Here is a 23515-nt window from a genome sequence, read left to right on the forward strand (position 1 = left end):
TGCCAGAGCACAGGAGAACCACCTCCTCTGGACGGACCTCAGCAGTCCATCTTCATTTGACGGACAGGGTACACTCAGAGGACAGTGACGTCCACATGTTGTCCAGGAAAGACTGAGGGTTTGGAAAGAGGGCTGAAAGAAAACACCGACATCAAACTGGAACAACGTCTACGACACCACTTTTATCAGCCGGTAAAACGTCATCAATAAGCAGCTCAAACAAACACAAAAAATCACACCAGCTGTCGTGTTGAATTTTATTGTTCATCTTCTGTTGAACATAAAACATTTTTGCCTTTCGAGTCGTTCAGCAGCAACAGGAAACAGTGAAAATCAACTTACAGTCGTCAACAAAACGCTGCAAACGTTTTTTTGGCAAAAATCTGTTTTAAATTATGTGCTTCAAAGTTAAAAGGTTTTCAGGTTTACAGCAATAACTTACGTTTTACAGTGTTGTTTCCAAGGCGACAGAGCAGGAAGTTTTCGGCCAACAGACAATTTTTCAGGAAAAATTCATCAGGAAGTTAAAGAATTGACAAACTTTCCCTGAAACGAGCTTCTCCGACGGTTTCAGGTTTTCAAAGTTCAGTCGGCAGCAAACTTCCCCCCCAGTATTAAAAACAATGAGTGAGGTTCTGAAAAAAACACTTTCATGACTGTTCGACATTCAAACTGGTTTCCTGAACATGTTCTGTCCTGAGAGACGACACATCCCATCATTCAACTGATTCCTGTTTCTTAGTGTTAGAAAAATCCGAAAGACCAGAAAACGGAAGTCTTGTCAGGACGCAAGCGGTTTATTCTGGTGCTCAAAATTCAGACCTTAAAAGGAATTTGGCAACTGATGGAGGTTCATTCACTCTCAAAATGTTTCACATTTCTACCCGACGACACGAAAACATTTTGTTTCGTTCAGAACCAGACTCCATTAAAAAAAAAAAAACATGAAAACTTTCAAAAGAGCAGAATTAGCTCGGACGCTACAGCTAGCAGAAACATTATTGTCATTATCATCGTCTTTATGTCACCATGGTAACTGTCATTGTTAAGGTAGGGGGCGGGGCCATGCAGGGACAGGCAGAGAGGGGCGGAGCTAAAGCGCTACACAATTTTAGTGGTATAAAAACATAAAAAGTTCATTTTTAAACTTTTCTCGTTGAATAAAGAAGCTTGACAGACGGGTGAGAGGAGCCGACCAGGGGAGAGGAAATAGGTTAGGGGGCGGGGCTAGCACTTAAATACAGACTCACTTCCTGTACAGTTCAGTTCACAAACAAACACTTTCTGTCGTTTCTCCAAATATACAATTCCTCCACGTTGTCAGCTGTCCTCAACGTGGCAGATTCCGCTTCCTGCTCTTCACACGGACGTCACGATGTACGAGCCGCGCTCGCCGCCGGCACCGCTGCTGCCGCCCCCTTCGCCGCCCTTCGGCTCCCGTTTCTTGGTGACGGGGGTGGGAATGAGTGACGGTCGTGTGGGCGTTGTCGATGATGACGTGGTGGTGGTTGCCGTGGTGGCGGTGGTGACCTCGGTGTTGCCCTTCCTCGGGCTCGGTGTGTAGTTGAAGGGGCTGACTCGAGCCGCCACGGCACCGCTGCGCTGCTGACCGCGCTGCTGCTGCTGCTGCTGCTGTTGCTGCTGCTGCTGCTGGGGTTGTTGGCGTTCGGGCGGCGGCTTGTCGTCAAGGCTCTCGCAGCTCCGGCGCAGGTTGAGGTTGGAGGAGGAGGAAGAGGAGGAGGAGAGGATCTTGGGGGGGGTGGGGCTGTCGATAACGGGCGGGGCGTTGGCGGCGGTGGGCGAGCGGGCCGAGCACGAAGAGGAGGAGCGCGGGTTGTTGACGGGACAGTCCTCCAGACGGACCCACACGTCCTCCGATTTGTCTGTTAAGTTCCGGCCAGCTGACGAGTCGCCACCGCTCTTCGCCTTGCGCCACGTTCCCTTCGACCTCCCGGCGCTATCCTCCTCGCTTCGCCCTTTCTCGCTCGATTCGGACGACGCCGACAGCACCGACGACGAGCTCCCCGTTCTCTTCCACGTGCCCACGCGCGGCAACGACGTTGAGTGTTTCCCGCCGCTTCCTCCTCCTCCTCCTCCTCCTCCCCCGCTGCCGTTTTCTCGCTTCCAGGTGCCGGTGCGGCTGAAGCGGGACGATGTCACTTCCTGTGGCCGCGACGGGCTTTCGGACTGGGAGCGGTTGACGTCGTGTCTCCTGGTTGCTGATGGCAGGGGTGTATCGGGGCTGGACGGCGACTCTAACGCTGCCGCGGCCGCCGACTCCTCGAGCTTCCTCTTAAGCGTCGGACTCGGAGCTTCTTTGATGAAAGTCGACTGACGGACGAGCGCCGGTTTTTCAGGCTCCGCCTTCTGCTTCTTGGCCGCTGTGGAGCCACCAACCCTCGACGCCGACTCGCTCCTCGGAATGCCGCCGCTCCTTGGCGCCCCGGCGGGTTTGGCAGGCCGAGAGGCCGACGAAGATGACGATGCACTTCCTGGGGATGCGGTGCGCGGCAGCTGTGACAGCTTCCCTCCTTTCTGATTGGCTGCTGTGGCAGAGCGAGAGGGCGTGGAGTCCCGAGAGGACCCGCCTCCTCTGTCGCCGTCGCTGCCTCCTGGAGGTTTGGCTATGCCGGTTGCTCTGGGTTTGCTCCGCCCCCTGGCTGCTGGCTCCGCCCTCGGCTTGCCTGTGAACAGACTCCTGTAGACCTTCCTCCCGCCTTTAACCGACTTCTCCTCCTCCTCTTCCTCCTCCTCCTTCTTCTTCTTGGCCTCCAGCGTGCTGCGTTCTCCAGGCTTTAGGATCCTTCCGCCTCGCTTCATCTCTTTCTCCTCCGCATCTTCTTCCTCTGCGTTGTTATTGGCTGTCGGCAGGTGGAACGGCGAGCCGACAGACTTCAGGGACAGGACCGAGTCAGAGTCTGACGACGGTTGGCGGGACAGCGACGAGGCGGCGGCAGCGGCGTTCAGGCAGCTGACTATGGAGTTTGCACCTTCTTGGATGGCCTTCCAATCGAAGGACTCTGAGTCCGGGGAGGCGGGGCTTCGCGGTGCCTCCGAAGGCTCCTCCTCACAGAGAATGCCTTCATCGGCTTTAGAGACGGGATGTGGCGCGGCCGCGGGGAGGGCGGCGGCTTTCTTCTTCTTCTTGGGCATGGCGGAGCTGATGCACTCCTGCAGCAGGTCGTCCTCAGAGTCGATACTGAGAGAGCTGAGCGACGAGTTCCTGGAGAAGCAGACGGGCGTGTCCTCGACGTGGAAGGCTTTAGGGGCATAGCCGCTGGCGCCAGGGGGGCGGGGCTTTGACTCTACCTGTGGAGGAAAGAGGGTGGTTGTTACTCGTTATATAATAACAGGTTAAAAAAAATATTGCAGAGTGACTAAATTTGTATTTCACCTGATATTCTACTGAGCTACTGTGATGTCGACTGTTTCTTCTACCTGAGTACTTGTTTTGAAGAAGTACCAGTACTTTTCCCTGTCGACAGACTCACCTCTGCTGGAGGAGGAGGAGACTTGGCTCCTGCTTTGCCTCCATCCTTTTGCTCTGGTTGCGGCGGCGGTGCGAACTCCTTGTTGTTGTTCTCCTGGTCGATGTCGCTCAGCGAGCTCAGCGAGGAGTTTCTCGAGAAGCAGACGGGTGTGTCCTCGATGGCAAACTTCTGCTTCTCGTCTGTCGCCGTCTGATTGGTCGCAGGTTTGGTTCGGGGGAAAACGGCCGCCGTCTGCTGCTTCCTCTTCCTGGCTTCTTCTTCTTTTGTCTTTTTTCCCTCTTCGTCCTTTTCACTGCACTCATCTTCATCAAAGTCAAGGGAGCTCAGTGAGTCGTTGCGTGAGAAGCAGCAAGGCGTTCCCTCGATGGGCGTGTAATGTCGCGGTGAGTCGAAGGCAAATCCTGGTTTTGCTTTAGCGGCCGTTGTCTTGGCGACGCCGTGTGCCACTCGCGGAGGCATCGGCTTCACGGGCGATGTCGGTTTCTTCTTCTGCTGCTGCTGCTGCTGCAGGCTGAGAGGAGGTGGGGCCGGAGGAGGAAGAGGAGGCGGGAGCGGCGGGGCTTGAGGGTGCTCGCTGTTTGCTGCTGCTCTGACCGGCTTCCTGGGTTTGGCTTTGGGCATGGCGGCACTGATGCACTCGGCGAGGATGTCGTCGCCATTCTCGCCCTCAGGATATCCGGCCCGCCTCCTTGGGGTGGAGGACGGTGGGACTACAGGTGTGAGGGCTGCTGGTGCCTCCTCGTTGGGCGGAGAGTCTATAGTGAGGTCACTGAGCGAGGTGGCAGTGGAAAAATTGAGCGGCGTTCCCTCCACGCAGTAAACCCTCGGCACCTCCTCGGGCGGCGGCGGCATGTCCTTCCTCTGCTGCGCCTGGTTGCGGCTTTGAGAAGGGAGGAGCTTGTAGACGGGGAGCTGGCTTGGTTTCCGCGGGGCCGCTTGTTGCTGTTTCTTTGATTTCCGCGACGACTTGGGCATGGCCATGTTGATGCACGCCTCCAGGATCTCGATGTCGTCGTCGTCGTCCGACTCCTCGAGGATTGGTTGAGTGGGCTCCTGCTCCTTCCCTTCGGCCCCTCCCTCCTCCTCCTCTTCCTCTTTCTTCTTGTTCATCTCTGCTGCGATGTACGGCTCATCCAGACTGAGCGCGCTCAGGCTGGAGGCGCGGGAGAAGCCGTGCGGCGTACTCTCAGTGGCGAAATGCAGCAGGACGTCGGCGCTGCTCTCCTCCTCGTCCTTCTTCTTGGCCTTTTCCTCCTCCTTCGTTTTCTGTGTGGGCTGTGGCAGCGGCGGCGTCTTTGCGCGGCTCGGCGGCATGGTCTGACCCGGGCTGTCGGGCAGGTCGCTGGGGCTGACCACCCCGCTCGGCACGCCGCTGCAGGGCTCACTGGAGCGCACGGAGCTTGCGATGGAGGAGGTGGAGAAGCTGTCGAGGGAGCTGACCGACGTGCAGCGGCTGAACATCAGTGGCGTCTCCTGGGCGTACGGCTGCTCGGGGGGGCTTTTAGGAGTCCTGGCGCCCGATGACGACGTCACGTGGTGGTGGTGGTGATGGTGGTGGGAGTGGCCGTGGTGGTGGTGGTGACCTCGCCGTCCTCGTATGGAGGGAGCCGTGGCAGTCTGGCTCTCAGCCTCCTTCTGTTGCCGCTGCTGCTGCTGCTCATGTGCGTCTTTTTCACTGACGGGAAGCGTCGGGTAGTCGTTGCCGCTGCCGCCGCGGCCGTTCCCGCCTCTTCGCTTCCTCACAATGACATCACGGTCCTCATCCTCCTCCGATGACAGCGAGGAGAGCGAGCTGCCTCGAGAGAAGCAGATGGGGGTGTCCTCCACGCAGTACGTCTGTGTGGACTCCTGGTTGCTTTTTGGCACTCCCCGACTGGTTGGAGGAGGCGGGGGGCGGAGCTTGTTGTTAGAGGAAGACGGCGGTGGGGGCAGAGAAGGGGTGACAGTCTCTTCTGGCTTGAACAGTGGTTTGCGGGCGGTGTCAGCGCCGTACTTCAGGCTGTAGTCAATTGGCTGCTCCGCTGTCGCGTCAACGCCGTAGTTTGACGTTGCCGTGACAACAACGTAGCGTGGCGGCGCTACCGACCCTATGCGGCTGCCACCCGGTGCCGATTCGTTACCATCATTCCTCCTCAACCTGGTGTCCTGTTCATTGTCATCGTCGCTCTCGATGCCACTGCGATGACTTGGACTCTGTCTGCCGGAATTCAGCTGTTCGTCAGAGTACTTCAGGCTGTAGTTGATGGGCGTGTCCAGCTCCGCGCCGTCATCGTCCGCCATGTGATTGGCGCTGCGGATTTTATGTGCCAGGTCGGCGGGGTACTTCCTGTAGACGCAGCACTTGTTGGCGCCACTCTCGTCCGATGAGTAAAACGCTTCTGTGGATGGTTTGGTCTTTCCGCGGTTGCCGTAGCCGTCGGCGCTCGTCACGCTGTTGAGGCTGTCGCTGGACGCCCGGACGTTGGGCGGGAACACCGGCCGAGCGTAAGGTGCCTCCTCGCTGGTCCTCTTTGATCCGTCTCCGTTCTTCGGGCTCGACAGCACTGGCGTGTTGGCGTAGGAGCGTGTTGTGTTCCCTCCTCCGCCTGCGCCGCCGTTACAGCCCCGCCCTTTCCTGTGTGCCGCCTTGGGGCTCAGGTTGTCGATGTTGTCGAAGGTCTCTGACAGCTGCTGAGCATCCAGCTCCTCAAACAGCGCCTTCTGCTTGCGGGCGTGAAGCGACGGGGCGCCGGCGCCCGGTGACACCACACTAGCGTCTTTGTAGCGTGCCGGCCGGTTAGCCATCAGGTTGCGCAGGGCCGCGGCGCTGCCCATGGCGATCATCTTGTGCCGGGAGTGGATGAGGTTACGCAGCATGCCGACGGCGCCCAGCTCCCATAATGCCTCCTGGTCTTTTGCATCTCGGGCCGACAGGTTCCAGAGCGTCCCACAGGCGTTAGACACAATGGTCAAACTGTGAGACTTCAGGTGCTGCAGCAGAGTCGGCAGGCAGCCGTGCTCACGCAGGATCTGCCTGCAAGACAAGAAGCAGGGAGAATAATCAGTCCCGTGTCCACACAGAGGTTTTTCCAGCTGCTTACTTTTTTTTTTTACGTCGTTTACCTGTGCGCCTCGTTGGTGGCGATGAGGCTGGACACGTTCCGGAGGATGCCTCCACCGCTCTCGATGATGGCGAGCGTGTTGGTGTGGCTGCGATGAGTCAGCGTTCCCACCAGAAACGCCAGAGCTCCATCCACGGCGCAGATGTCCGCTTTGTTCTCCGTACAGTGAGCCGACAGGTTCCAGAGCGCGCTCAGAACAGACTTCAGGGTCGACTCCTGAAATAAGAGAAGAAAAACCACAGAGGCAAAGATTTAGAGCATGCTGAGTGTAGATCTTTGCACCCGTAAGGAAAATATTCATTTCGTGAACAAAGTAATAAAAAACGGACAGAAAAATTGTTTTCTTACCTTCTGCACCTCAAGAGCGCAGCCCATCAGCGCCCGCACGCTGCCGACCTCCCGCAGCGTCTTCTTACTGTTGACATCGGCACGCCACGACAAGTTCCTCAGAACACTGGCTATCACCTGGAAAAACAAAAACACTGGCTATTACCTGGAAAACCAACGATGCGGGCTATCACCGTGAAAAGATAGTCTGTTGCCTGTTGCTGTGGCGACAGCTACACACCTGCTGCAGGTCTTCACTCTCAGACTTCAGCTGAGCGACCATGGCTCTCATGCAGCCTTTCATGGAGCACAGCGTGGCCTGATGGGAAATGACAACATGACGCTGTGATGTTCCGTCTGTGTGGCAGCACAACATTTTTGAAAACATTCAGGCACGACGAGTCAGCGTCCTCTCACCTTATTGGCTACATCTCCGAACGTGAGATTAGTGAGAGCCATGCCAGCATATCGCCGCAGAGTGACGCTGTAATGATCACTGCTCAGACCGAACATCTCGCAGTCCACCTGAAGCAGCTCCGCCACCGCCTGCAGACCGCCTGCAGAGACACATAACCCAAACAGAGAGTGGGAGTGAAAACCAGTGCAGCCGCCAGTAAACCAGAAAGAGAGGCGGAGAAATAATCTTGAGGAACCAATCACAGCCCGTCAAGACGAAACCAGTCAGTCAGACTCACCCAGTTCGTTCATGGCGTGTCGATGTTCTTCATCGAAGGAAAGTTTCATGAGAACGCAGACGGCCGGACAGATCTGATGCTCCACCGGAGACGGCACTGAACACACGTCATAAAACGCACGTGTTAATATATGTTTTGCACTTCCGGCGGCCCGTCACGCTCTCCTGCTCATTGGTCTGTGTCACTTACTGGGGTTGTCCTCTTGGTCGACGCCCCTCTCGTGGTTCTCCTGCCAGCTCCAGCAGGCTTCGCAGTAGTGGCGCACCTGCTCCAGTAGGTGGAGCACTCTGATCTCCCGCCGCCCCCTCTTATCGTCCGGCTGACTGTGAACAATGTTGTGCAGCGCTGCCGAAGCTCGCGCTCGGGCCTCCTTACTGCCGCGAGAGTTACCTAGACGACCGGACACGTATAAACACAATCAGAGACACTTGAGGTTTCCAACGATTCAACAAAAGCGTAATGCTATGGAAACCAATGGTTACCTAGCAACAGAGAGTCCTTATCATTGCCGTGCAGCAACTGAATTAACAGCGGCAGGCAGCCGGACTGTCGCATGGCGATGCACGAGTCTTGCGAACTCGACATGGCGAGCAGTGTCCGTGACATGTCGTCCTTATCGTGAGTCCCCAACATGGAAAGAAGACTGTACACCATCTCCACCTGCAGGGGGCGACACAGAGTTTATCTTTACACACCTGCAGTGGGTGACAGAGACTGCAACTTTACACCTGCAGGAGGCGTCCCAGAGTTTGCCTTGCATTACCTTTGTTCCCAGGTGACTGGTGATTCGTCGAGGCACAGAATAGCTTGTCTCATTGGCTGGCTCTTGGTCCAATCGGCTGCTGGCGCTCTGGAGGAGAAAAAAGGGCTTTAAGAAGGACAGAAATATATACAGAAATGTCCTGAATGTTCTTCCTCTCCTCAGGCTCAGCAATAACCCGCCTTCACTGAAACCCCCGAATAAAGCTGCTGAATTTTAGACCTCAGATCTATTTTCATTCATCACAAACTTCCTGGTTTTCCACTCTTGGCAGTGCAGACAGGCCGTCTTTAATTGGTTTCTTTTACAGCACACATATTGTGATTGTTATTATTGCTGCTGAAGGGAATACATAAGTGTCGGGAGAGAGAAGAACAAATGTGCAGAAAGTAGTGTGGAGTGCATTTTATTGGGGACATCTGAAGACGTGCACACGCAGGATCCAGAAGGACGGGGACACGAAAAGGGAACTCCACGGATTTATCAAAGAAATTCACCAGAAACGTGCAACAACATCAGCCTATACACGGTCAGCAGGAAACTGGATGACGGACAGGAAGCTCACCTGAGCTCCGGCCAATACACTGCTGTCGCTCGCCCCCTGAGCTTCCTCCACCTGCGGCGAAAGAGGAGAGAAAGTGACGTGTTGCTAAGGTAGTAACAAGGCAGCTGATTCAGTTGGACGGGAAGTGAGTCAGGTGTTCCTGCTGAAAACAGCAGTGTGAGGTTACCTGCAGCCGTGCTCCGAGTCTCAGGATGTCCTTCTCTATCTGCTGGATACGAGACACACGAGCCTGAACAACACACACACACACACAGGGAACAGCAGAGTCTGTCAGCAGAGGGTAGTGATGACATGTAACACATTAAACTGGGTGAAGTTGCTCCTCCTACCTGAGCTCTCCTCTCCATCTCCTGGCAGGAGCCCAGCTGCTCCTCCATCGCCGATCGGATCTGACGAGCCTCGAACTCCAGCTGACGGCGACTCATGTCGGTCTGCAGAGTGAACTGACACCAGCGCTCACATTAACTCTCAGAAACAACAACTCCCAGGGTGCATTTCACCCACGAACGCAGTTTCTTATCTGGTCCAGTGGTTTCAGAATAAATCAACGCAGTAACCGCTTCATTCACACGCAAGCATCAGAGTGCCATTGCTGACCGGCAAGCAGCGTGTCTCATCTCACAACGGCCGGTCGCAGCCTCCACCAGAGGACGTCTGCCGATGTGTCGAAAGGCCCGTATAAAAAATACAGGTGTTGTAGTTTTAGCTGTTTTTAAAGGTCCCCGTTAGCATTAGCAGCTGTTTACAGTGGAGAAGCGTCGTTATGATTTCAGCTTCAGACTTCGCTCTTTACTCTCCAACAGCTGTCGAGAAGGACACCCATGTTAACTCTGGTTCCTTAGTGACTCACTGTGACCTCCTGTGGTATAAAGCAGTACTACAGAACGGACGGGGCCGAAGCTAGCTGGTTAGCATGCTAACTTCAGTGACAAAACATCCTCTCTGCTGTTTCTACATCCTGTGGATGAGCTGTGGTCATTTTTATGTTTTAAACCGAGACTCTCGCAAGTTAGAGTTCGTAGAAATATTTCCCAGCAGTTTTCCAAAAACCTTTCCAGGCCTGGAACAAATTTGTCATATTCAAGAACTTTTCCACGTCATTCAAGCTTAAGTGAAAACACTTCTTACGTTTTCAGTGAGCGGCAGACTGTCGATTCTCTTGGTGAGATTCTGCAGCTGAGCGTAGTACCAGTCCTTCTCCTTCTCCTCCTTCTCCAGCTCAGCCAATAGGAGGGACCTGTCAGGGAGCAGCAGCCAATCACGGAGCGGGATACCGAGAGGTAGCGGGGGGTGCAAAAAAAAAAAATGAATCATCCATCAAAGGCCTCCAACAGTCAGCTGTCAGTGTCCCGACTCATTATAACATAAGCAGTGAAGAATTTGTCCAAAATATCTGATTCTGATTAAACACAAAGTTGTTGCCATGACAGCAGATGATGCTTCAAATGTGGATGTTGCTGCAAAGAGGCAACAGACTACAGTACTCTATGGTATTAGTACTGTCAGCAGTACCTCTCCTTCTCCAGCTCCTCCAGGCAGCGGTCTTGGCTGTCTCTGCCCGCAGTCGGCAGCCCTCTCCTGGGGAAGGCGGCGGTCGTCGAGGGGCCCGGAGCTCCGGAGCCTCCAGCTGCCCCTCCAGAAGCTCCAGAAGCTCCAGAAGCGGAGGAGGCCGAGGAGGCCGAGCTGGAGGAGGACGAGGGGGGAAAAGGGGGCCTGGATTTGGGTTTAAAGCCAGCCGAGTCCAGGCTCATCTCTGGAGGAGAAGCAGACGACACAGTGTATAAGTACTGCGTGTGTTCATGTGTACTTGTACCGTGTTTGTGAGCGTTTGTTTTTTCTCACCTTTCAGTCTTTCGATGAGCTCCAGCTGAGAACCAGACGGATCTCCGGAGTCTTCTTCTATGGTGCCCTGCAGCTGCTTCAGCACTTCCTGTTTCAAATGAGCAGAGAAAACAGGAGTGGTGGTTACAGGGCGTTTTCTTATCCAACCACAGGGGGCGCTCAGACATTGTGAGAGCACACAGAGGCTTCAAGATAAAGGCTGGCACAGTCGGAGCGAGCAGACCTCCACCTACAGTCCGGTCCGCTGCGATCTGCAGCAGCATACGGTGGACCGGTCCACGAGTCTCCCAGAGGACTCCCGGTACGTTATGTCATCGTGTTTCTTGAACGGACGATGTTCAGTCACGATTGAACTGTACCGCCATCTACTTGACTGCACAACAATCTACGAGACTTTACCGCCATCTACTGGACTGTACCGCCATCTACTGGACTTTACTGCCATCTATTGGACTTTACCGACATCTACTGGACTGTACTGCCATCTACTGGACTGTACCGCCATCTACTGGACTTTACTGCCATCTACAGGACTTTACCACCATCTACTGGACTTTACTGCCATCTACTGGACTTTACCACCATCTACTGAACTTTACCGGCATTTAGTGGCCAAACGTTCTGCCTGCATTAATGAAAGTGAAAAATAATGTCATGATTCTGATCTGGTCCAACATTCAATGGGCTCCTCCTCAGCTCCTCCTTCCGCCTAGTTTCATGAAAACAGACCACTGGTGTTTTCTGAGATCCTGCTGACAAACAAACAAATAAACTACCGGGTGCAGGTAACTATGACACAAGGTTTCTGCTGGATAATAAAAGCTCTCAGTTTTTCAGAATAAAATGACATTTCTATGTCGTCGTCACTCACCACGATGAATCGGCAGCGTTCATACAGCGACATGATGGAAACTAACAACACTCATACTGTTTCTGCTCGTCGACACAAAACAGGAAACGGGAAACGGGAAATGGGAAGTGGAGAGGAAGGACAGGACAATAACGAATGAGAGGCAACAAGAATAGAAAGCCGAGAAGGCGAAGAGAAAATAACTGGAGGAGAAGAAAAACACAAAGACACTGAAAACAAGACACAGGAGAAAACAAACATACATAAACAGGAAATAAACAAAACAGTACAGTAAAACTAAAATCAGAAAATGAAGTGAGAGACTGATGAAAACACAGTGGCAGAAACAAAAGGAAACAACACGAACAGACCGAGGACGAAACACGTAACAAACAAACGAGAGGAGCGAAACAACAAGAACAGGAAACAACCAACAACTAGAAACTGGAAGAAAATAAATATAATAGAGAAGAAACGACAAATAATAAAGACGAGAGAGAACAGACAGCTCACTCTGACAGGTTTCCCCGAGTCCTCTGTCTAACCAAAGATCCTCACGCAGACACACACACTCAGATGTCTCACTCTGAACAACAACAAGGAGCTCATTCTGAAAAACAGGGCAGCGCGTGATTGGTGGAAAATACCACAAGTCTATTTCTGGGCTGAAGACAGAGACAACAAGTTTATGTGGAAGACAGAGAGAGAGAGAGAGAGAGAGAGATACAGACAGACAGACAGACACACTTCCTCTCAGTTAAAACTGAGACAACACTGTGTTCAGTCTGAGGACTCGTCCACATTAAACGACGCAGCATAAAAACAGCCTTCATGAGCTGAACTACTGATCTCTGGACAGATGACAGCAGCTGGTAAGACCGCAACAAACAAACACAAACAAACAGCTGCAACACAAACAAACACTGCAACACAAACAAAGACTGCAACTCCTTTGTAGTACTCTGCAGTACTCCTGTGTGCAGAACTCTGCAGCAATCTACACTGCAGTACTCTGCTCTACAGTACTTTGCAGTACACCTGTGTGCAGTACTCTGCAGTACACATGTGTGCAGTAGTTTGCAGCAGTCTGCAGTACTCTGCAGTACTTCGCAGTACACCTGTTTCAGTACTCTGGTCAGTACTCCTATGTGCAAGAGTCTGCAGTAGTCTGCAGTAGACTGCAGTCAGTGAGGACTCACCTTCATGTTGGAGGCCTCGGTCTCCAGCTTGGTCAGGTGGTTGGAGTTGTCCTGCAGCTCCTGTCTCAGGTTGGAGTTCTCCATCTTTAACACCTCCACCTGCCTCAGCAGCTGGTCGTACGACGCTGCCGCCATGTTGGAAGACCCACGTCTGACCTGCAACACACAAACCGGAAGGCGTCACTGACTGTGGTACTCTGTCAGGTACTGCAGTACAGAACACGGTGTAGTACCAGGACATAGTACACGTATATCAACAATCGTTTGAGCAATGATGAAAAGATCTTCATCACAGTATGTTCCGTAAACAGCAGTTTGTCAGATCACCGAACAAACGATCGATTACAGTATTGATGTAAATAACGCCTCGTATTTCAGCACTGATCAATGAAAGTCAGACAGAAATGGCCTGGATCAGCCAGCAAAGGTCCAATAAAGGTCGTCTGCACTCTGCCCGTTTGATTGACACCTTACTGAGTCAATAGGAGCTTCCATATCCTGCTCACAGACGACAATAGTCCCTCCTTTGTTTGCACATTCAGCCAATCAGAAGTGATGTTGCTGATGACTGACGCTATGTATAGCCAATGAGCCTCTGTGGCTCTAGTGGGCGGGGTTTATACCACAAACACAGCCTATCAGAGTAGGTCTGAGGTCCTGGTTCTCTGCTGGAGAACGGTGGATTGTTCCTTAAAGTCGGGACAGAGTTCCTGAAGTGAAGGAGTTTCAGTACAGTTCCCGATGGCCCGGGGACAGTAAAATTTATGCAGGACAGGGTGACTGGCCAGTCACTGGCCTATTCAGGCCACTACCGGCCAATCAGAGTCTAGAGTGTGAGCACTTTTAAAATGATGTAATTTAAATGCATCGTGATTTGTGGAAATAGACGAGGGGAAAATGAAGTGCGGCGTTGGCAGTTATGTTGAAGAGCAAAGACTTTGCCATCTGGGCGGTCTTGACGGTTTTCGGCACCACCATTTATCTGCAGTGTGCAGTTTAACTTATAAAAGGTAAGCAAGCGGAGTAAGTGGGTGAGGTAACCCTTAAAATATGTCATTGGGGAATCATAAGGCACCGTAAAAAATCTTGGGTGCTTCTAAATTATGCGCTGCTGGTGCACCCAAATGAACAAGTTTGGCCACACACCTGTCTGAGCTGCACAAGCTGCAGTAACTGAGTGAAGACATGATGCCATTGAACTGGCATCTACCAACAGCCTGTGAGGCGTTTAGGGAACATCAGTAAATTGCAACCATTCGATCTATGTTCTGACCCTCACCAATGGTCCTGATCTTTTGGTGGAGACCGAAAGAATAAGATTACACCGTACTCGGTACTACCATGCTGTAATGCAGTACTACCACGCTGTACCACAGTACTACCACACTGTACTACTATGCTGTACTGCAGTACTACCACACTGTACTACCACGGTGTACAGCAGTACTACCACACTGTACTACCACGCTGTACTGCAGTACTACTACACTGTACTACCACGCTGTACCGCAGTACTACCACAGTGTACAGCAGTACTACCAATCTGTACTACAGCACTACCACTCTGTACTACAGTACTACCACACTGTACTACAGCACTACCACACTGTACCACAACACTACCACTCTGTACTACAGCACTACCACACTGTACCACAGCACTACCACTCTGTATTACAGTACTACCAAACTGTACTACAGCACTACCACACTGTACCACAGCACTACCACTCTGTACTACAGTACTACCACACTGTACCACAGTACTACCACACTGTACCACAGCACTACCACTCTGTACTACAGTACTACCATACTGTACTACAGTACTACCACTCTGTACTAGAGCGCTACCACACTGTACTGCAGTACTACCACATTACTGCAGTACTACCACGCTGTACTGCAGTACTACCACACTGTATTGCAGTACTACCACACTGTACTGCAGTCCTACCACACTGTAGTGCAGTACTACCACGCTGTACTGCAGGTGATGATGTCACTGATCAGTAATCATGTCACAGTGGTCGGGCTAAGCGTCGGCCAGCTCTGATCAATATTCAGTAGAACTCTGTAAAGACCTGAATAGAGTAACAGCCTCTCCTCCATCCTCCACCAGCAGTCGGCCATTTTCTGTCCCTCCTCTCTCCTCCCTCCATCATCCCTGCCCCCCCACGCTCATCTTCACCATCCACCGCCCTCCTCCTTCTCCTCATCTCTCTCCGCAACAGAAAACACACAGGATGGATTAAATCCACCAAAGAAGAAGAAAAACAGCCGAGAACAACAGACAATGAAAGAAGCCCCCCCCTCCCCTCCCCCCCCTCCTTCCCTCCTCCTCTTCCTCCTCCTCCTCCCTCTCAGTTATCCTTCATCCCACAGTGAAACACAGAACAGATCGGATGGATAAAGAGCGGACTCAGAGATGTGGATAAAGAAAGAGAAAATGGCAGCTCACCCCATCGCTGTCGCCTCCATCAGCCTCCCTCTCTCTCTGTGTCTGACAGAGGACAGTCAGCTGGGCGGCCGAGCAGCCAATCAGGAGCCAGACAGACACAGGGAGAGGGAGGGAGGAGGGAGGGAGGGAGGGGCAGCCCCCCCTGCTCCCAGCATGCTTTGCAGCAAGTGCTGCAGGCAGACTGACCGGGTTATTACTGACACACAGAAATACACAACATGTGACCCACACCAATACACATGTGACATATGCAATATATAAAAATACAGGACACATAAGAAATACAATACAGAAATACACAACACGTAACACACACTAATACACAGAAATACACAACACGTACCACACAACTACACAACACGTAACACACACAATACACAGAAATACACAACACGTACCACACAACTACACAACACGTAACACACAATACACAAAAATACACAACACGTAATACATTAATACACACTCTCAGCTAAGCACAATCACACAAATACAGCAACACCAGCTGGCACATCAGCCACATGTCAACGACAACACCAGCCGGCTTGACAAAGTCAACAGCAAAATCAGCCGGCATGTCAACACGTCACAACAACACCAACAACAACACGACAATGACAACAGCAACAACCAGCAGACAAAGTTCAAGAACAAAACAATTTAATTTTCTGCAGACCTGCAGAGTCGCAGCAGACCTGCAGTTCTCTGGGAGTTTTTTCCAGAAATGTGGAACGTAAAATCGGAAAGCTGCTTCTCCATGTTTAGTTCTGACTCTGGGGACAGAAAGAAATGGATTTTGCTCCTAGACCAATGTTTTATAAACAAAAAATAAGTAGTTCTGCAGTAGTACTCTACAGTAACAGTCAGCGGTAGTTGTACTGTCGAAGTACAGCACAGTAACAGTAGATGGTATAGTTGTCCTGTACAGTAGCAATAGGTGGTATTAGAAGTACTGCAGTAGGACTGTACAGTAACAGTAGGTAGTATTAGAAGTACTGCAGTAGTACTGCACAGTAAAAGTAGGTGGTATTAGTAGTACTGTACAGTAAAAGTAGGTGGTATTAGTAGTTGCGGTAGTACTGTACAGTAAAAGCAGGCAGTATTTGTAGTACTGCAGTGGTACTGTACAGTAACAGTTTGTGGTATTAGTTGTACTGCAGTAGTACTGTACAGTAACAGTTAGTGGTATTAGAAGTACTGCAGTAGTACTGTACAGTAACAGTAGGTAGTATTGTAGAGCTGCAGTAGTACTGTACAGTAACAGTAGGTAGTATTAGTTGTGCTGCAGTAGTACTGTACAGTAACAGTAGGTAGTATTAGAAGTACTGCAGTAGTACTGTACAGTAACAGTAGGTAGTATTAGTTGTACTGCAGTAGCACTGCACAGTAACAGTAGGTAGTATTAGTTGTACTGCAGTAGCACTGTACAGTAACAGTAGGTAGTATTAGTTGTGCTGCAGTAGTACTGTACAGTAACCGTAGGTAGTATTAGAAGTGCTGCAGTAGTACTGTCCAGTAACAGTAGGTAGTATTAGAAGTACTGCAGTAGTACTGTACAGTAACAGTAGGTAGTATTAGTTGTACTGCAGTAGCACTGTACAGTAACCGTAGGTAGTATTAGAAGTGCTGCAGTAGTACTGTACAGTAACAGTAGGTAGTATTAGTAGAGCTGCAGTAGTACTGTACAGTAACAGTAGGTAGTATTAGTTGTGCTGCAGTAGTAATGTACAGTAACAGCAGGTAGTATTAGAAGTACTGCAGTAGTAATGTACAGTAACAGTAGGTAGTATTAGAAGTACTGCAGTAGCACTGCACAGTAACAGTAGGTAGTATTAGTTGTGCTGCAGTAGTACTGTACAGTAACAGTAGGTAGTATTAGTAGAGCTGCAGTAGTACTGTACAGTAACAGTAGGTAGTATTAGTAGAGCTGCAGTAGTACTGTGCAGTAACAGTAGATAGTATTAGTTGTACTGCAGTAGTACTGTACAGTAACAGTAGGTAGTATTAGAAGTACTGCAGTAGTACTGTACAGTAACAGTAGGTAGTATTAGTAGAGTTGCAGTAGTACTGTACAGTAACAGTAGGTAGTATTAGAAGTACTGTAGTAGTATTTGTGTGACAAGAAGTACTGCAGTAGTACTGTACAGTAACAGTAGGTAGTATTAGAAGTACTGTAGTAGTACTGTACAGTAACAGTAGGTAGTATTAGTAGAGCTGCAGTAGTACTGTGCAGTAACAGTAGATAGTATTAGTTGTACTGCAGTAGTACTGTACAGTAACAGTAGGTAGTATTAGAAGTACTGCAGTAGTACTGTACAGTAACAGTAGATAGTATTAGTAGAGCTGCAGTAGTACTGTACAGTAACAGTAGGTAGTATTAGTAGAGTTGCAGTAGTACTGTACAGTAACAGTAGGTAGTATTAGAAGTACTGTAGTAGTATTTGTGTGACAAGAAGTACTGCAGTAGTCCTGTACAGTAACAGTAGGTAGTATTAGAAGTACTGTAGTAGTACTGTACAGTAACAGTAGGTAGTATTAGTTGTACTGCAGTAATACTGTACAGTAACAGTAGGTAGTATTAGTAGAGCTGCAGTAGTACTGTACAGTAACAGTAGGTAGTATTAGTAGAGCTGCAGTAGTACTGTACAGTAACAGTAGGTAGTATTAGAAGTACTGTAGTAGTACTGTACAGTAACAGTAGGTAGTATTAGTTGTACTGCAGTAGTACTGTACAGTAACAGTAGGTAGTATTAGTAGAGCTGCAGTAGTACTGTACAGTAACAGTAGGTAGTATTAGAAGTACTGTAGTAGTATTTGTGTGACAATGGCAGCAGCTCTGCTGGCTGTTAGCTGACCGTACATCCAGGCTAACACTCCTCCGCTATTTTACTGTGATTTTCCCCGAACACATCCAGATGAATGAACCGGGTGTTAGTTCATCAAATACGCAGTTGTGCCTTTCGGTCCCGAATAACCGGTAACGGTTACCGATCTGTCCTCGACCTGCCCAGACACCGACATCCAACCAAAACAAACGGTTCGCATCGAGCTGAGCTAGCAGCTAACATCACGGCCGTTCTTACCTCCCGGTTTTCAGAAAACGACCAAAGTCCACCTCGGCCCGCGGCGGGTTCACGGAAACATCACCGGAAACCGAAGCCAGCCGTTAAAGCGAGCCGTTACAGGCGGCGGAGGCCCCCCATGTGTCCGATCAGCGCGGGTAAAGTGGAGTTCAACAAAGTCCCGGAGAAGTTTAACTCGGCCTTTTTGTTGTGGAGAAACTGGAGCTGCCGCGGTCCGCCATCTTGTTTCTGTGTCTGTGTGTGTGTGTGTGTGTCTGTGTGTGTGTGTGTGTGTCTGTGTGTGTGTGTGGGGGGGGGGGGGGGGGGGGGACACACACACAGCTGCACTGAAACATGCATACGGTGTGACCCAACTGACTCCCGTCAAAATGGATTTTTGTTTTTGTTTTGTTTTGTATTTTTCCATCTACCGTAGTGAATTTGTATTTGCCCGTTGCCATGGTGAATCACAGCATCCGTTTGCATTCACAATCACTGTGGAGCAGATCATTAAGTTTAATCCTTTTATATACAGATGATTTCTGGACTCATCCACCGATAACAAATATTAAAGTCGATGCAGAAAAGACAACGAGGGTTGTTTTGTTTATTGATTTAATTCTCATCGTGATAAAAAAAAAAAAAAAGGTCCATCGATTTAGGTTTACGAATAGAAGCACCTTTTATTGCTTCATTTTTTTTTCCCATTCTGATTGATTTGATATAATTATATCTGATGTTGTGCAGCACTTCAACGTTTGTTGTACAGAAATGTAAAAAAAAAAAAAAAAAAAAAAAAAAAATGGAAACACGATCTGAAAGGAAGTAGAAACCTGGTAAAATAACGATTCATTACATTTAGCGTTTATATCTCTCCAGACTTTTAAATGATGTATTGTTTATTTGGCCGCCTTGCCACGTGGTGGCGCTGTTGCATGTTGTGTGTAGTTTTTTTTTTTTCCGTTTTTTTTTTTTTTCTTTTTCTTTTTTTAATCAGCAGGTGTTTGGGCTTTTATTATGAAAGGTCCTTGAAGGAAGCAGGCTGTTGATCCCGGATGGTTTTAAAGATGGCGGCGGTTACTGACACTGCAGACGGTCCTGTGTTTTTCGCGCCGGTTTGGGGATTTCGGTGCCGTTCCTAAGTGAAATAAGCTCAGTTTTGGACGTCATGAGCAGCCTGTTACCGGGCCGCGTTACCGGATGCCTCGTGTGAACCGGACGGCCGTTTTATCGCTGCTGATCGTTAGCAGCTCAGTGTTCCTGCTGTTCCAGCTGTACTACTACCGGAAGTACGTCAGCAAGGTAAGACACGCCCAGGATTTAAAAAAAAAAAACGAGATTCAAAGGCGCCAAACATTTGTGAATAAGTTTTCTTCCTATTAATGAACAATAACATGCAGCTCTGGTTTTAGGTACACGTTCCTATATGTTGTTAAACTATCCTTCAGGCCTGGTGAAATTCTTCTAAATCAGCCGAATGGCACTTCTTGTCCAGCTTTAACATCGTCTGCTTTGAAGATAGTGTTTGTGTATTAGTTGCTGTCTTTTGGAGGGAAAACATTTAAAACGCCTGTTGATCAAAGTTCTGATTCGTGTTTCTCCTGCAGCAGCTCGGTCCTCACATCCTGAACCCAGCAGGACACCCAACCGCCAGCCACGTCCAATGGGTGAGTCGGCACAAACGTGAGCACTGCTTTTAAGTAAGCTGGAGGAACAGATTTTTCTTTTCCATTTTGTTCCAAACACGGTAACCATGCCGCTGTTTCTCTCCGCAGCAGACGGTGAAGAAGTTTCTGGTGTTGGCGCAGCATTTCAGGCTGCCGCTGTTTCTCGCCGACACCGCTGCACTTTCACGGCTCTCCCAGGATGCTTTGCGGCAGAGAGACCGGCTGATGCGTGAGCCGCACTGCAGCTTCCTGTGCACCGGCCGGCCTGTCACATCATTCGCTCTGCACGCCAACCTGTGGAAGTATGACGTGAGTACATCATTTTTTTTATTCTACTGTCATGTCTTCAGCCGCTGTTGGAGCATGCAAGTTGTTAAAGAATATTTCATTTTTAATTTGTGTAAATAATTTTTCAGCCTGGCTTCCTATTGGCTGCTGAGCGGAAAGGCTTCCAGCTGCTGGAGCTGCGTGGAGAGGACCCGCGATTGGCCAGTCTGGACACCTTATCAGGAGAGAAGATCCCCCTGCACTTCCTGTTCCGCCTCCACAGTTACATCATCCAGGTGGGTGGGGCCCCCAAATTAGTTGAAGTGTCTGTATTTTGTCCAGGTGGTGTCAAGCCCTGTTCTGTCCAGGTGGATGTCAATGCTGTCCTTTTCGCTCACCCCAACAAAATGTTGAAGTACCTGTTTTTTTTCCACTTGAAGTAACTGCCTTGTCCAGTTGGTGATTTTGAAGTACCGGTTTTGTCCAGGTGCTGGTGTGTAAGGCCCAGTTTGGTCCAGGTGGATGTCTATGCTGTCCTTTTCTCTCACCCCAACCGGTCGAGACAGATGGCCGCCCACCTCTGAGACTGGTTCTGTCGAAGGTTTCTTCCTGTTAAAAGGGAGTTTTTCCTTCCCACTGTTGGAGGTTTTTCTCCCTTAAAGAGGAGTTTTTCCCTCTTAGCTTATGTGGGAATTGTTGAATTGTTGGGTTTCTCTGTATAATATTTTAAAGTTCTGTTGTCACGACTTTAATGTGTTAAGTGCCATGAAATAACCCGTGTTGTGATTTGGTGCTATATAAATAAAATTGAATTGAAAAGTACCCGTGTTTTCTCTAGGTGGCGTTGATGTAGTTTTTTTTTTTTTTTTTTTTTTTTTGTAGGTGGTGTTTTTGTACGAGCGCAGTGGGAACTACCTGTGGCACGGGTCTTTACGCCTCAAAGCCAACGTGGACCGGAGCTTTGCCCCCTTCAAACTGCTGGACTATGGACGCCACGCCGGAGCTTACGACAGGTTAAACAAACACACGAGTTCACGTCGACATCATGTCGCAGGATTATCAGTTTGACTGACTTTCGAAGAGGCCGCGTCCTCTGATGTGTCTGACCTTCCTTTTTCTGTTCCGTCGCCCCCCTGCAGGCCGGAGCTGATCCTGACCGTCCTGGACGGCGTCGACGTGCGAGTCCCGCGCAACATCACCCGATTCCTGATGCAGCAGCGACACGCTCGCTTCCTGGAGTGCCGTTACCGTGACGCCCGGAACTTCCTGCAGGTCTGTGGTGAAAAGCGGGAAATGAACGTGAAAAAGACGCGTTCAGGAACTGGGATGTAATTATATTAAAAAATATTCTAATCAAAACACAGTCGAAATGAAAAATGGTGAATACTAATTTTTTTTAATTCGGTTTCTCTAAATTTGAGGGGGGAATAAAACAACAAATTGTGTTTGCTCTCTTTCTACACTTCCTGTGACGGCAGCTCTACCCCGATGACTCGTCTGCAGCGGCGGTGGAATTTCGGAGGAAATCGAAGTCGTTGCTTCATTTAGCCGCTCATACCCTCGCTCACCTCGATGTCCCGTTTTGGCTGAGCAGCGGCACGTGTCTCGGTAACACGTCAACGCACTAACATCTCCGTATCCTCACATGTGACATGCTAACATCTCAGTACCCTCATGATGGCTCTCTGTCTCCCCCCGCAGGCTGGTTCAGACAGTGCAGCATCATCTCCTACAGTCGAGACGTCGATATCGGGATTTTCATCAAGGACTTCAGGTCGGACATCGTTTCAGCGTTCAGAGACGCCGGCCTGTCACTCAAACACAAGTTTGGAAAGGTCGAAACTTAATTTTCTCTTTTTCAGTTTTTGTCACTTTTTATTAAAGTTGACTTTTATTTTTGTCGTTAACTCTGTTTAATTTCAACATTTTACTTCAGTTTATATGCTACTACTAAGTTTTTGTTATTAATAATACTTTATTCTAACTCAGATTTATGTTTTATTTTCCCATTTTAATCCATTCATCTCAGTCTGAAGCTTTTTTCATTTTATTTTGAAATGCAGACGGAGGACAGTCTGGAGCTGTCATTTCTAAATGAAGACGTCAAACTGGACATTTTCTTTTTCTATGAAGACGGAGACATCGTGTGGAACGGAGGAACGCAGGCGAAGAGCGGCAGGAAGTTCAAGTAAGAATATTTGTAATGACTCGTCAGCAGCAGCGTTTGTTCAGGCAGCATCAAACCAAATCAGGCGTTTTAGGTTTCTGAGAAAGGTGGGCGGGGCATAGTGTCCTCCCAGCTCATCCAAATATGGTCACTTCTGGCTCTAAAAAAAACAAGATGTGGAAGGTTCAAATTTTGACTAAAGGCTTCAAAAACGTCCGTTCACAAACTGACTGCAGTGTTTTCTGTTGTTTCTCTGATGCTCTGTGAAACATTGTAAAAAAAATTTTTTTTAAAAACGTTTTTGTTTTTTTTCAGGTACATCTTCCCTCGTTTCTCGCTCTGTTGGGTGGAGTTTCTCGAGCTGAAAGTTCGCGTTCCGTGCCAGACACTCGACTACGTCACAGCGAACTACGGCGCCACCTGGAGCGTCCCGGTGAGGAGCTGGGACTGGAAGACATCGCCAAGCAACGTGCAGGAAAATGGGGTGTGGCCTATGGTTGAGTGGGCGGAGCTTATCCAAGTGTACTGAGAGGAAATGGAGAAGTAAAGACTTTGACCTGATTCTGTTTTTTTTTTTGTTTTTTTTTAAAGATATTACTGGTTGACTTTGTAATTTCCTGTTCGTGTTTCCACTGCTGACCTGTGACACGGCGCCCCCTACATGTTAACTGGGAACGATGATGTTTCAAACAAACAGGAAATGATGCAATACAAGTGACGTCACCGGTTAAAATGTGACATTAGAAGCTTCTGCAGCAGCGAAACGTTTGAAAACTGATCAGTTTGTAAATGATGAATCACAAGACATAATGTGGACTGATTCAGTGTTTAGTGTGTTTTTAATGGATGTTGTGTTGAATAAACTGAAGAACATTTTCTCTGACGTCAGACTTCAAACACAAACATCATCCCGTCAGAGTAACAGTCAAGTAGATAGTCAGACACTGTTTTCCCGCTACATTTAAGCTCCTGACTGAACTTTACCTGTTGCTCAGAGCTGTTGTTTGTGACTCTGTTGATCAGCTGCTAAACAGACTGTATCCACTACACATTATACACAC

General features: G+C 49.6%; 2 protein-coding genes across 6 annotated transcripts; one reads left to right on the forward strand and one right to left on the reverse strand.

The window, feature by feature from the left end:
• Window positions 1-245: 245 nt before the first annotated feature.
• On the reverse strand, window positions 246-18616 carry apc (APC regulator of WNT signaling pathway). 3 transcript variants are annotated; one of them, XM_069167490.1, is made up of 19 exons: window positions 18375-18616; window positions 15968-16064; window positions 12831-12986; window positions 10782-10869; window positions 10452-10692; window positions 10068-10176; window positions 9269-9382; window positions 9106-9168; window positions 8940-8990; window positions 8378-8464; window positions 8097-8274; window positions 7804-8004; window positions 7615-7710; window positions 7337-7476; window positions 7161-7238; window positions 6941-7057; window positions 6594-6808; window positions 3492-6504; window positions 246-3309 (listed from the first exon to the last, which is right to left on the reverse strand). In XM_069167490.1, the coding sequence occupies exons 3-19, from the start codon at window positions 12963-12965 to the stop codon at window positions 1360-1362; spliced, it is 6876 nt and encodes a 2291-aa protein (XP_069023591.1). In that variant the 5' UTR covers window positions 12966-12986; window positions 15968-16064; window positions 18375-18616; the 3' UTR covers window positions 246-1359. The 3 variants fall into 3 exon arrangements, with proteins under 3 accessions (XP_069023591.1, XP_069023582.1, XP_069023574.1); XM_069167481.1 differs by lacking the exon at window positions 15968-16064; XM_069167473.1 differs by lacking the exons at window positions 15968-16064; window positions 18375-18616 and adding an exon at window positions 15292-15385.
• Window positions 12356-23337, forward strand: fktn (fukutin). 3 transcript variants are annotated; one of them, XM_069167514.1, is made up of 11 exons: window positions 12356-12503; window positions 19378-19655; window positions 19961-20020; window positions 20129-20329; window positions 20437-20583; window positions 21170-21300; window positions 21427-21559; window positions 21766-21895; window positions 21989-22122; window positions 22351-22475; window positions 22770-23337. In XM_069167514.1, the coding sequence occupies exons 2-11, from the start codon at window positions 19554-19556 to the stop codon at window positions 22981-22983; spliced, it is 1377 nt and encodes a 458-aa protein (XP_069023615.1). In that variant the 5' UTR covers window positions 12356-12503; window positions 19378-19553; the 3' UTR covers window positions 22984-23337. The 3 variants fall into 3 exon arrangements, with proteins under 3 accessions (XP_069023615.1, XP_069023622.1, XP_069023630.1); XM_069167521.1 differs by lacking the exon at window positions 12356-12503 and having other exon boundaries at window positions 18691-19655; window positions 20132-20329; XM_069167529.1 differs by lacking the exon at window positions 12356-12503 and having other exon boundaries at window positions 18691-19655; window positions 19964-20020.
• Window positions 23338-23515: the final 178 nt, after the last annotated feature.

Source organism: Embiotoca jacksoni, unplaced genomic scaffold, assembly GCF_022577435.1.
Source record: "Embiotoca jacksoni isolate LCO1_2020_lvr unplaced genomic scaffold, fEmbJac1.0.p SCAF_10, whole genome shotgun sequence".
In the NCBI taxonomy this organism is placed as follows: Eukaryota; Metazoa; Chordata; class Actinopteri; family Embiotocidae; genus Embiotoca; species Embiotoca jacksoni.